Consider the following 14,485-nt stretch of genomic DNA (forward strand, 5'->3'; position numbering starts at 1 on the left):
TTAGATGCTAAATTGCTTGGGTTTGAATGCTAGCTCTGTCGATTATTAGCGTGTGTGTCTTTGGGAAAGTTACTTAACCTCTGAACTTCAGTTTCCTTATCTCAAATACTCATTCATTCAACAAATATATCTACCATGTGTCCGATCTGGAGTTAGAGATACTGCCATGAACAAAGCAAATGCCCTATTCACATAGTACTTATATTCTGAGGTGGGGGAGGGGAAGATTAGACAGTAAATAGGAGATGAATATTATGCCAGGAGGTGATAAGTGTGAAAACAAAAACAGAGTGGGGTAAGGAGACAGGTGATAGGCGGAGTGCACCGGTTCTGAGAAGGTGGGTCAGGTATGGTCTCTGTACTAAAGTAGCATTTAAGCTGAGGCTGAATAGAGGGCATGAGCCCTATGGATATTTGGGGAAGAGCATCCCAGGAGAGGGAAACAGCAAGTGCAAAGACCCTGAGGCAGGGGTGTGTACGGCATGCTTGAGGAAGAGCATGGAGACCTATGTGGCTAGAGGAGGATGAACGAACAGGAGCCTCATAGGCTCTGTTGTTGCTGACCTCCAATGAGCCACACCAGCCCCTCTGCAGTCCCCTTGAATCTGGGCTGGATCTGTGACTTGCTTTAGCCAAGACTGCAACAGAAATGTTGCTCTGCCAATTCAAGCCTCAAGCCTTAAAAGGGCCTGGAAGTTCCCACTTTCGTGCTGTTGGGACCCCAAGGCTGTCGTGTAAGAAGTCTGCCAATGTTGCTGGGACAACCATGTGGACAGGAAGAGACCCAAGTGTCCAAGGAAGAGACCCAAGGAAACAGTGGACAGCAAGAACCAAAGTCTCTGGCTCTGACCCCAGTGAGCTCTTGCAGCCAGTCCCCAGCCCTTGGGTCATCCTCATGGAGTGCCCCCATGGGTACGAAGAGGCCTTCTGGAAGCTGCAGACCCAACAGACAGGACATGCAGCAGAGCAAACCATCTCTTCCATGCCCTGCTGATTTCCCGGCGCACAGAGTCAGCAGAAACAATAAAACAGGGTAAGCCATCACGTTTGGAGTAGTGTGCTAACAACAATAGGTAACTGGGACAGGGAGCATGGAAAAGCAGAGGTTATAGAGAGGTGCCTGGGGCCAGATAGAGTCAGACTCTGTGGGCTGGGTTTGACGCTTGGATGTGGCGGACTGAGGGCTCGGAGCCGAAGCCCATTGAGATCTGACCACATTTTCAAGGATCACCCTGGAGGCTGCCCGGCCAAGCATGGGACCCACCCACAGGGGCTAGCCCATGAGCAGTGAAGGCAACCACATGGGGAGAAAGGCAACCAGCAGAGGCCCTGGCATGCAGTGGGCTCATAAATGTACTTACAGCTAAGAGGAGGAGGGAGGGCTGGGGGGTGGGGGAAACCAGCCAAGGCCACGCTCTCTGAGCTGGAGTCTGACAGAGCAGATTTGGAACGTTGGCCTCTCTGATGAGCATGTTCAGACACAACGGTCAGCTGTCTCACTGCAGATGACACACAGACACGCGCCTGGAACCCTGCCAGTTGCTGGCGAATCTCACTCAACCTTCCACTTCCCTGCCCCTGCGCACCCTGCGGATATGATCCACTTCCATTAGTAACAGCGGCTCCCTAGAGCCAACGTGGGGGGTGGGGCGGGCCGGGGCCTAGAGGCTAAAGGGTCCAGGCCCTGGCTGGAGGCCACTCCTTCTGGACAGCAACAAAGAGCTCTTATGAACCTCAAACAAAGGTCTTTGAATATGGAGGAGCACTGACCAACTGAATATTCAGCAACTGTAGGGTCAGGGACCAAGGGCAGGAGCTGGAGCCTGGGTTGGCTTGTCACCCACTAGCCAGGCCACCCCGGGCGAGACAAGGACGGTCTCTGGGTCACATGTTTCTCGTCTCAGTAATGGGGTATATAATACCACGGACCTCATCAGCGTGATCATGAGGGTGGCGTTACAAACCAAACCAATACTATTAGCTAGGATTTACTGAGCATTTACCTTGGGCCAGGCTGTTTGAGTACTCAGTATGTGCCACCACACTTAATACTCTGAACTACTCTTTAAATAGAATCATCCCATTTTATGGATGAAGAAACTGAGGTTTGGAGAGGTGAAGGGCCTTGCCCACTCACCCAGCTCGTAAGTGTTGGAATGAGGAACCTATCATGGGTCTTCCAAATGCCAAAGCTGAAGTCCTCAGCATGAAATGATTTGGTGGGCCATGGATCTGAAAGTGCTTTGTGAACACTAAAGATAGAAATTATTTCATTGTTCCTCCATATACTCCTATTCATGTTCCATAACAACAGTCCCTGGTGGAAAACTGGTAGTTTCAAAATGGCCATCATCGAAGAGCAACGATTTTTCCTCTTCAGACGTTCTTGGGAAGTGCTTCATCTTCAAATAGAGAAAAAAAATCACAAGCATACCTTTGAACACAGGCATCATTATTTCTATCACAAAGATCCACCTCCGCTCATTTTCATCCACCACACATCTGTCAAAGCATGATATCACCTGATTTCCCACGCCAACCTGCAGCGGGAGCCAGGGAAGGCTTCACGGCCCCAGCTTTTCAACAGGGAAACTGGGGCCCAGAGAAATGGTGGCTTGCCCCAGGCTTTGCTGTCAAGACAGACTCCCGGTTCTACCTTCTTAGGAAGACAGTTTGCATCATCTCTCAGAGCCTTGCTTTTCTCATCCTTAGAGAATAAGAATGTCTCATTATAGTTACTGTCAGATGTTCTCCCGAGTGGGTCCAGCTGAGATTGTTGTCAGCATGGCCAATGAAGTCCTGTGGTCAGCGTGTGGGCTGCCTGTTGGCCATTTGCATGGGAGGCATGAGCGTTTCTGAGACACTGGGGGGCCTCCATCTAGGAATGTCTAGAATCTGCTGGCCACTGGAGCTGGATTTCAGCAATTAGGAGATTATTATTTAGGTGGGAAGATGACTGGGTAATAACAGGAGAATGCGGGGGCAGGGGCAGGCATTAAGTACTTCTGATATCTGGCATTCTTTCAGGTTAAAGACAAAGTTAGTCTCTCTGAGACTTAAAGCAGTGTCTTGCTCATGGAGAGCCCTCCATCCGAAGGATGAATGAATGAATGAATGAATGGGCAGAGGCATGGAAACCTGGAGAGCATCCTTAGGTCCCAACTTTCTTGGCAGCTCTTTCCACAGGTCACGAGATCCTATCCATAGGCATGAACACTGCCAGGATGTGGGCACAGGCCAACTGTGATCTAAATGGGACTAAAACTACCACCAGCCTCCCTCGAGTGCCTGCCAAGAACCTAGCCCAACCATATTTGGCGCTGGGTTCACTTCAGGGTTTTCTTCCCACTTGCAGAATCATGGAAACTCCTGGCAAGAAGGGACCTTATGGGTCATCTGATTCAGGCCTCTCGCCAGCCGCTGGGGGAATGAGTTCTGTTTGACAAGTTACAGGGAGCCCTTCTCTGCGCGAGGCTCTAGAGAGGAGGAAGCTTTACAGACTTGCTTCCTGCCTCAGTGAGCTTTCACTCACTCTCAATCTTATCTCCCAAGTGCCCACTCCACTGCACTCATCCCTAATTCTATCCTCCTCCTTAATTATTCACTTGCACCTTGTCTCCGACCCTCTCCCTCCCCCGCTTAGGACTAGCAACCTTCACGGGGACAGGGAGCCCATCTCTCTCCTGCACTGCTGAGTCCCCAGGGTCTAGCACAGAACTTGACACATGGTGGATGCTCAATAAACACCTGCTGAATGAATGAATGAATGAATGAATCTGGTGTGTGGGGTACAGGCAATGTTCGCTCACCTACCAGGCAGATCAAAGCATGCGTTTAGCATACCAGCAAAGCAGGGGCACCAAAAAGGGACAATAAGATTTAAGGAATTTAAGCACTGAATATTATTCTTTTCTATATGGATGATATATTTTTTTTCCCACAATTGAAAAAAAATTTTAAAGGAGAAAAAACAAGCTGGCAAAAAATAATGACTGGGATGTTGACCGTATATTATATCCTTCCTATTTAAGGTACTTCACACAAACGAGCCCTATTAGAAGCGTGCTTTGCTGTTATTTCTCAAGAAATGCTCAAATGGCTCATGTACATCGGAGTGAGATTACCAATAAGGCAATGTAGACATTGATTTCAGAACTTTTTGGACTTCTTTCCACTCATACTCTTTGACATTGTTTTTATTTTGGATGCTAACTGGAGTACCTCAAGTAATTTGTGCTCACAGCTCACCCTAACCCTAACCCAGGGGCTCACAGTCGAGGGGATCTAGTTGAAGCTGCTAGGACATCTCCACCAAGTGGTCCAAGGCCCGAGTTTTATCACTGCCCTCCTCCTGGAAAGGCCACACACCTGCCCATCCATCCGTCCATTCAGTTGCTCACTCAAATACATTTACTGAGCAACTGCTATGGGCCATCCAAGCATTGTTCTAAGACTGGGACATAGCCTTGAATATGACACACAAGTTCCCTTGCCTTTACGGGACTTAACATTCTAGCCAGAGGAGACCAACAGTAAACAAGTTAGGAACAATATATTTCAGATGCTGAGAGTGTGTGGAGAAAAATAAGGCAGGGATGGGTTAGAGCAAAGACTACAGGAAGGGAGAGAAAGAGCCATGTGGCTACCTGGGAGAAGAGAGCATCCAAGGGAGAGAGAAGAGCGAGTGCAAAGGCCCTGAGGCAGGACTGTGCCCAGCCAGTTCAAGGAACAGGAGGGAGGCCAGTGTGGCTGAAAGACAGTCAGCAGAGGACAGTGATGGGGTAAGAGTTCTGGGGAGAAATAGACATCTGTGGGCCATGGTGAAGACTTTGGCTTTTAGTCAAGTAAGGTGGGAGCCATTAGGGGTTTTGAGCAGCGGAATGACATAATCTGACTCAGCTTTAACAAGATCTCTCTGGCTGGCCCTGTGGCTATTTCTGTCCTTGAGCTGCACAGGTTGGCATGGCTATATCCCATGCCAGGGCATCATGTGTCATGCTGCACTGTCCTTTTGCAACGATAGAAATGTTCTATATCTGCACTGTCCAGTATGGTGACCACCAGCCACACGTGGCTACTGAGCAATTGAAATGTGGCTGGTGAGACTAAGGAAATGAATTTTGAACTTTATCAGACTTCATTAAATTTATATTTGCATAGCCCCATGTGGCTAGTAGCTACTGGATTGGACAATGTAGAGAGGCCTCGTTCTTCGGAGTCCAAAGCCTAGTCTGAGGGGAGGATCCAGGGGCCCTGGGAGCCTCCTCCATCTGCCAGACCGGGAGGACCTGTATGAGTCACAGCACCTGGCATCTGGGTGGGGCCTAGGGACTGGCTGGGTCCAAGGCTTTATGACCAGATGAGCAAACAGAGTTCAAGAGGAGTGACTAACCAGTAATCAGAGTAACTCTGGGCCCTGAACCTGAGTCTCCTGGTTTTCAAGTGGGTGGAGCATCCAGTGGGCTATCTGTGGAGCAATCACTGTGATTCTGTCTGTCTGAGGAGGAGACAGACAGAGTGGTTAAGAGCACCACCTCCAAAGCCCACTGCCTGGATTCAAATCCCAGGTCCACTTGCTACCTTGTTGACCATGCCATGCCTCAGTTTTCCCACCTGTAAAATGGTGATAGGAGTTCCCACCTGATAGGACCATCCTGAGGATTAGACGGTTACTATCTGCTTAGAAAAGAGGTCAGCAAACCTTACAATTTCCTTACTATTATCATCCAGTCTCTTGTCATAATTACTCATTTCTGCCATTGTTGCGGGAAAGCAGTCATAATCCGTAAGTGAATGGGCATGATTGTGCTCTAATAAAACTTTATTTATAAGAACAGGTGGCAGGCTGGATTTGGCCCATGGGTTGTAATTTGCAGACCCTTGGCTTAGAGCAGTGCCTGGCACATTGTGCTATACATCCAGTTATTTACTAACGAACTCAATGTACAGAAAGATTTCATATTTGCTGTGAGGGATCTTCCTATGGACCACGCTACCACTTATGTGAAGTGTTTACCTTCTTTGGCCACGATTTCTCCAAAAAAGATTTCCAACATTTCTGGAAGCAACAACAAAAACAACTAGACTTTACTGAGCATTTACCATGCACCTTGATTATGCCAAACCTTTTATATACTTAGCTCCTGTGATCCTCACCATCACTTCACCGCACGGGTCCTTCTTGTGTGTTACCTTCATCTGGCAACATAGAAAGTTCAGAAAAGAACTTTGCCCAAGGTTGGGCCAAGGTCCGACACCCATGGCAATTAGCGTGGCACCTGGGACATCTTAAATCAAATACACATCTGTCAAATGAACACACGGACACACTGCGTCTAGAGTCACAACATTAATGTCCTTCTGTTTCAGTAGCTTGTCAGTAACTTCTAAGAGCCTCAGTTTCTGGGGCGGGATGGGGGGGATAAAATGGGCAAATCACACTTCCTGAGTTGCTGTGAGTAATTCCAGAAACCTACCCACTTGAGTCCAAAGTCAAACTGCTGACCGGGGCTGACCAGATCCTTAGGAACTGGCTCCTGCCTGCCTGACCTCATTCCCTCTCCTCCTCTAGGCTCCAGCCTGAGCCCTCCTCAAATACACCAACGTCATGCCCACCTCCACCCAGGGCTCTTGCTGGGCCCAGAAGTCTGCACCTCAGAGAGACCACTCTGACTACCTCAGCTAAGTAGGCCCACCCCTCTCTAGCTCATCACCCCTTTATTTCCTTCTCAGCAGGTATGGTTAGCTGTTAACTACCCTATTTTCCTCTTCACCTGAATGTTTCCCCTGCTTGACCAGATGCTTCCTGAAAGCATGTCTCTGGCCCTGTCTCTCTCACTACTTGGGTTCCTCGCCTAGTACTGGGTCATGGTTCAGGCAGGTCAGTTCTCTTCCTCCTGCTCCTCCTCCTGGTGGTGGGGGGGAGCCCCACTGAAGGTCTGGGTGGTCCCACACTCAAACAAAGCTCCTTTATAAAGCAACCAGATTGCAACAAAGCTTACAACACTGAAAGTCATTTCCCCCTTTTATCCCTCTAAATTCTTCACTTCCTGAAAAAAAAAAAAAAAACACACACACACACAAAAACAAAAAAAGCCACCAAGGGCCTTTGGGCCTAATCTGGCCTAAGTTGCTGGGCAGAGCTCACTCAGCCTCTTCAGACAGAGGGTAAAAAACAACTCAAGTCAGATGGCTGGCTGGCTGGCTGACCAGAGAACCACTGTGGCCTTGCATGGCCTGTGCAGTCTCCGGCTGCGTCCAGACCTGCAGAAGATCCCTCCTTCCCAGGACACCTTTAGTGACGAGTGACCCTGACCCATGGGCTTAGCCGATGAGGGGAAGAAAATAAACACTACAGGATCAATGGTTACTTGTCTTCCAGTTTAAGACAATGTGTCAGACTGAAACAACCCAAATAGTTGTTAACTATATAACTGATAGTGTAACCCAGAAAGTGTAGGTATATAGCACATGAAGTCATCAAGTCTTACAATATTAAGGCTAGAGAAGGCCCAAATAATAATAATATAATAATAATAGCAACAGTACCATTTGAATACTCAGTGCCTGCCAGGTGTAGTGCTAAGTCTTCAACATGCTTATCTCATTAAACCCTCTCAGGAACTGGGGCGCCTGGGTGGCTCAGTCAGTTAAGCCGCCGACTCTAGATTTTGGCTCAGGTCATGATCTCAGAGTCGTGATACTGAGCCCCGAGTGGGGCTCTGGGCTCAGTGGGGAGTCTGTTTGGGATCCTCTCCCTCTGCCCCTCCCCCACAGTGCTGCCTTGTACGCATATGCGCACTTCTCTCCCTAAAATAAATAAATAAATCTTAAAAACAAAAAAATCCTCTCAGCAACCCTAGATAGGGGTATGATTATCCCCATTTCAGAGAAGAAAACAGAAGGTCAGAGGGGTAACAGGACTTGCTCAAGGTGACACACCTGGTAATCAGCCACACCGGGAATTTGTACACGGGCTGGGCAGGTTTAATAAAAACTGTCAGATGCTTCTTTATTTACCTTAAAACAGAACAAAAACAAAAAACAAACCAGGTCCCAGCCATCCCCCCCAAGAGAAGGAGTCTAAAGAGGCTGTTTAGTTTTATCCCTTTACCCTTCCTTTACCCTTCCAAGTGTTCCTGCTCCAAAGGCCCGGACCGAGTCCCACCCGGTGGAAAATGGGGTCAATGCAAATACAGTCACCCTCCCCCAAGTGCTGCCCCTTGACGAGGAGAGAGGAGAGGCGAGTGGTTCTGAAGCCATCGCATAAGTTGCAACCTGTCCGGCCGCGACATAATGACAATCAGTCCATCTTGGTTGAGTCACTTGGGTTCCCCCGATGAACAATGGGATAATGGTCACAGCAAACCCTCACATAAGGGTTAAGAGTCCCTGAGTTTGGCCAGTCCTTGAAAAGTTAAGTACAGAATGACCACAGGATCCAGTGACTCCACTCCTAAGTATATACCCAAAAGAGCTGAAAACAGATGTTCAGTCAAACACTTGTACCCAAGTGCTCACAGTAGCATTTTTCTTTTTTTCTTTTTTTGATTATTTATTTATTTATTTGACAGAGAGAGACACAGTGAGAGAGGGAACACAAGCAGGGGGAGTGGGAGAGGGAGAAGCAGGCTTCCCGCTGAGCAAGGAGCCCGATGTGGGACTCAATCCCAGGACCCTGGGATCATGACCTGAGCCAAAGGCAGACGCTTAATGACTGAGCCATCCAGGCGCCCCAGCATTTTTCCTAATAGTCAAAAGATGGAAACAATCCAAATGTCCATCAATGGATGAATGGATATACAGATGGTGGGATAACCATACAACGGAATACTATTCAGCCATACAAAGGAATGAAGTACTGATACAGGCTACAACATGGACGAGCCTCGAAAACATTATTTACGCTAAGTGAAGAAGTCGGTCACAAATGGTCATGCTATTGTATGAGCCCATTTATATGCAGTGTCCGAAATAGGTACAGCCATAGAGAAGGAATACAGATTGGTGGTAGCCAGGGGCTGGGCAGAGGGGGGGAATCAGGGAGTGATACTTAATGGGCACAGGTCTTGGAAAGGAAAATGTCCTTTCCCCACCCCCAAAGGGGACACTGCCAAGTGGTTGATTTTGTTATGTGAATCATACCTCAATTTAAAAGTCACTGACTAGGGGCGCCTGGGTGGCTCAGTTGGTTAAGCAACTGCCTTCGGCTCAGGTCATGATCCTGGAGTCCCAGGATCGAGTCCCACATCGGGCTCCCTGCTCAGCAGGGAGTCTGCTTCTCCCTCTGACCCTCTTCCTTCTCGTGCTCTCTCTCTTTCATTCTTTCTCTGTCAAATAAATAAATAAAATCTTAAAAAAAATCTTTAAAAAAAATTAAAAAAAAAAATAAAAGTCACTGACTACAAGCTAGTTGATGATGATCTAGGATGAAGAATTTACCGAATGGAATATGATAAACGTTTGGTAAACGGGAAAAGCCACCAAGAGTCATTCCATGCAGTAAACATAGAACATGCCAGGAACCATGGGGCTGAGGGGCCTGGGAGTGGGCAAATGCCTCCTGGGGGGGTGCCTGAGATAGGGCGGGGTCTTTGCCTCTTGGAGGAGGAGACATTCAAGCTGAGATCAGGCAGAGGAATAGTGACTGCAAGACCTGAGGAGGAGAACACACTGGAAGGGACCAGTGGGTAGCTGGGGCCTGGGGGGCAAGGGAAAGCAGCAGGGCTCAGGAGAGGTAGCCAGGGGCCGGCTCAGAGAGGCCCCAGAAGGTGGTCTTCCAGCTTTTACTCCTGTCAGAACCTCACTTATAGTGGTGGAAACTGAGGCAAATCACTGTCTGAACTTAGGTCTGTTCCATTCTAAAATCCCTGCTCTTAAAAATGATATAACCCAAGAGAAGCAAGAATACAGCTCAATGGATACTTGGACAGGGTGAGGCCAGTGGGCCACGTGGACATGGAGCAGGGACAGAGAGTCCAGCTTGCGAGAGGGGAGGCAGTCAGGGAAGGCTTCCAGGGAGGACGTAATGCCGGACTGAAAGAGGAGGAGTATGCCTTATAATGGAATAAGGTAATGAATGGCACCCATGGCAAAGGGAACATAAGGGGCTTCACAGACTCTAGAAGTATCATGGGGCCAAATCATGAAAGGCATCTACCCAATTAATATTTACTGAAGGCCTACTATGCACCAAGCACTGTACAAGCATGGGGACATGATGGTGAGCCAAACAGGCCCAGCCCTTGTTCTCCTGGGGCTTATCATCTAGTAGGGAACAGGGATGTTAATAACAACAGTTAACACATGGTGCTATGGCAGCCAGTCTCCAGGGTGGCTCCCCGTGATCCTCTCCCCCTAAATGCCCTGACATTCACACCCTTCCATGGGTCCTTTCTACACTGAACAGGGTGACCCATGTGACCAATAAGATACTGCAGAAATAACAAGGTGTGATCTCCATGAGCAGATGATAAAAGACATTACGGCTTCTTCTAAACTCTCTCCTGGATCACATGCTCCAGGGAAAGCCATGTCCATGGGGCACTCAAGCAGCCTCTGCAAGGTCCACATGGAGAGGCTTCCTACCAAAAGCCAATGTCAATTTGTCATCCCTACGAGCAACTCATCTTTGGAAGGGATCCGCGGCCCCAGGCAAGCTTTCAGAGGACTGCATCCCTGGCCCACATCATGAATCCAACCTTGTTAGAGACCCTGAGCAAGAGCCAGATGGGTCATCCCCAAATTCCTGACTTGCAAAAACTGTAAGATAAGAAGTGATTATCACTGTTCTAAGCCTCTAAGTTTGCAGATAATTTGTTACACAGCATAGATAACTAATATAAGTACTTACCAAGTTTTTTGGGGTTAACTCTCTTAATCCTTACACTGAGCCCTTGAAGTAGATACTATCATGACTTCCATTTAACACATAAGGAAACTGAGGCACAAAGCACTGAAGTGCTTTGCCTAAAGACCAGGGCATGGAAGATGAGGATTTGCATCTGGGAATCCAGAGTCTGGATTCTCAACCTCTACACCATAGCTGTCAGTGTGGCTTCAGGTATACTTCATTCACCCATTCATTCATTCATTCATTCAACACATATTTATCATCTACTAAGTGCCAGACACCGTTCTAGGTCCTAGGAGAAGACAAAGTCCCTGCTTTTCATGGCACCTACATTCTAGAAGGAGAGACAGCTAATAGACAAGAAAACAATCAAACCAGATGACTTCAGATGGTGGTAAGTGCTTTGAAGAAATAAGCAAGGAAACTAGTCAGGGGAAGAGAGCTAGGGGTGCTTCTTCAGACAAGGGGGCTCCAGAGATCTGCATTTCTGAGGTGACATTTGAGCAGAGATCTGACAGGAGGAGGAAGAAGCTGCCATAAGAAGATCAAAGAGATAGGTAGTCCAGGCAAAGAGAACAGCTGGTGCAAAGGCCCTGAGGCAGTAACTGTATGTTAGAGGAATGGAAAAGCAGCCAAGGGTAGCTGGAACTGGACAGGTTAAGGGAGAGTCGTAGGTGATGAGGGTCTAGAAAGGTGGGCTGGGATGGAATCACCAGGCCTTACCAGGCACCACATTAAAGCCTGGGGTTTAGTCTGAGCACAATGAGAAACCACTGGGAAGTTTTAATTTTTTTTTTTAAAGATTTTATTTATTTATTTATTTGAGAGAGAGAGAATGAGAGACAGAGAGCACGAGAGGGGGGAGGGTCAGAGGGAGAAGCAGACTCCCCGCCGAGCAGGGAGCCCGATGTGGGACTTGATCCCGGGACTCCGGGATCATGACCCGAGCCGAAGGCAGTTGCTTAACCAACTGAGCCACCCAGGCGCCCTGGGAAGTTTTAATTTAAGAAGGGGAACGATATGATCTGTTTTATCATTTAGAAGGATGCATATTTCCCAATCTGTAAACCAGAACCTCTTTGTCTACTGCCTGGTTCCAACTGTCCTCCCGTGATGTCCATACAGCAGGCCACCATTTACAAAGTACAACAAAGTTACAAACGCGGTCCCTTCTGAGCCTCCCAGCCATGCTGGTGGATACAAGTTCATAAAGCATCATTTGTGCAAGGGACAGGGAAGACCTTTTAGTCAGAGGAGTCAGTTAAGACACTTCTAAAAAAGATGCTTAGAGAGTCTCCTTTAACACCCAGCAAAGATCCAAGCTAGATGAATGTTATCATGCCCTCTGTAGGGAAACCAGGGTCAGCATCTTAAATGTGATGGATTGTGCTAAAATAAGAGGAAGATAAATGGAAACCAACTAGAAAAATACTTGAATGGCTATCATTGAAAGGCTGAAGTTGAGCTGACACCAGCACTATTAATAATGAGCTAGAAAATAATTAGCATCGAACGGAACTTGACTTCTGTTTTCTGATTCCTGAGCAAGTTCCCAGGGTTTGGATCTCTCTAGATGTCTTTCTTCTTCTTTTCTCCTTCTAGATGTAGAGAACAATCCAATCAGCAGGGCCCAATGCCCAAATCTACAGTCATGGTTTACTGTAATTCCTTGTAACAAAACTTCTATTCTCAAATTGAAATAGAGGAAACGCTGCTTATAAAACTCACAGCAGGGTCTTGTGTTTTGTTAAAGGGCAAATGTAAGATGGGAATGCTGTAAGGAAGCCCGCCTAGGTGCTGGTAACTCTTCTGTCTCGACTGGGTGGCAATTGTACATGTTTATGTAAAAATTCACAGAGTTTACACGTCACTCTAAGTTTCACTCAGTAAAAAAGGACAGATTTTAACACTTGGCTGGCGACCATTTTTTGTGCCTTTCTATGTACCACGCGTGTGGTGGGCACTTCACAAATTTTTCTCTCAACTGATCCCACCACCACCCTCGTCCCATTTTACTGCTGAAGAATCGGAGGCTCAGAGAAGGCCAGCCACTTACCAAAGATCACACAGCAATAAACAGCCCAGGCAGAATTCTTTTCCAAGTCTGTCTAACTGTAAGGCCTGAAAATGTCTGGGAGGCAGGCACCTCGTGGCAGAATGGTAGGGCTAGCAGGGCTCTCACACTCTTTTTCAGTTAATAGATAAGGGATCCCTAGAACAGTAATGGGAAGGCACCACACGGTCGGGACTCCCACTCTGATGCTTCTTTGGGAGAGGGCATGCACCCTCGGAATTGGGCAAGGATGGGTTGCAGAAGGGAGAGCAGGAGAAAGAGAGATCCGCTTTCCCCCAAAGCCAGGAGCGCCCGGCGCGGGCAGGTGGCCAGGGGCTGGGCCCGCTCCAAGCCCCGGGCAGCTCGCCCGGCGGCCGCCGGGAGCGCGGTCCCGGCCGCCCTACCTGGGTGGATGAAGGGCTGCCTGCTGCGCCTGCCTGGCGGGAGCGCACTGGCACTGGACTCGCTCATGGCTGCGCCCCGCGCCCCCGACAGGCCACCGGAGACCCGCTCCGAACGCCGCCGCCGCCGCCAGCTCCCGGAGCCGAAATTCCAGGTTCCGGCGCGGACGTCACAGAGGCCGGGGCGGGGCGGGGCGCGGCGCCGAGGCGGCCCTTTCCCCGCGCGCCGCCGCCGGACCCCCGGGGGCCCAGGCGCCGGGTGGGAGTGCGGCGGGCGGTGGGAGCAGGGAACCGAGCGCGGGCCCCGGAAGGCTCCACCCAGCGGCCGAGAGAAGGGGCGACCTCCCGGATGTCTTACTAAATTTAAGAAGGGTTATTAATAAAAATAACCGGGGCTCTGAACAAGTGTATCTAGAAAGTTACCATTTGGGTCCAAACAGTCGGGTGGGGGGAGAGTATTTGTACATGTTTGTAAATGCGGGTGGGGAGCTGGGAGGCTCAGTGCGGTGCAAGGGAGGATGTCACCATCAAATGAGTTTGTGTTATAAATTTCACACCATATTCATGTTTCATCGCTAGACATCTATCCGTGGCCAGTTTCAAACAAAATTGAAAGTAATTGCCAAGTATAAATAAATGTAAAATGATTAAGTAAATGTAGTTCTATGTGCATTGTATATAAGTAATTGTCAAATTAAATAAATAAATGAGGAAGTGTAGATAAATCTCCTGTGCAGGATTCCGGATAATTTATATATAGATTCTTCAAGGAAGTGGAGCCTAACTCTCCACTCTAAATGGGGGGCTGCACACTGTGATTTCCTCCCAAACAGGGCAGTATGGGTGGAAGGGCAAGTAACTTTACCTGGGTAATGCTTGGCAAACACTTTCTCAGACAGACATTCAAGGTCAACACCCATAATGATAAGTCACGTTGATGGTATGCACTCCTGGTATGATGTGATGAGAATTACACTACCTGTGGGGTCTCTGTCCCCCAAACCTGTCACCCTAGTCCAATCATAAAACAGACAAACCCCACACGTGAGACATTCTAACAGGATACCTGGTTACTCCTCCCCCCAATTGTCAAGTTCATCAAAAAACAGGGTGAGTCTGAGAAACTGTGAACAGCTAAGAAGAACCTAGGGAGACATGACCCCTGTAAGTGTAGCAGGG

The 14,485-nt window shown here is 48.4% G+C and overlaps 1 protein-coding gene across 3 annotated transcripts in view; it reads right to left on the reverse strand.

Moving 5' to 3' along the window:
• Positions 1 to 13,585, reverse strand: part of TMC7 (transmembrane channel like 7) — a 48,033-nt gene extending 34,448 nt beyond the window's left edge. The window contains exon 1 of one of the 3 annotated variants that reach the window (XM_027609725.2): positions 13,310 to 13,585. In XM_027609725.2, the coding sequence (XP_027465526.1) occupies positions 13,310 to 13,376 (67 nt within the window). In that variant the 5' untranslated portion in view covers positions 13,377 to 13,585. The remainder of the gene's footprint in view (positions 1 to 13,309) is intronic. The other 2 variants (XM_027609721.2, XM_027609722.2) reach the window with 2 other exon arrangements.
• Positions 13,586 to 14,485: the final 900 nt, after the last annotated feature.

This window comes from Zalophus californianus, chromosome 10 (assembly GCF_009762305.2).
Source record: "Zalophus californianus isolate mZalCal1 chromosome 10, mZalCal1.pri.v2, whole genome shotgun sequence".
Lineage (NCBI taxonomy): Eukaryota > Metazoa > Chordata > Mammalia > Carnivora > Otariidae > Zalophus > Zalophus californianus.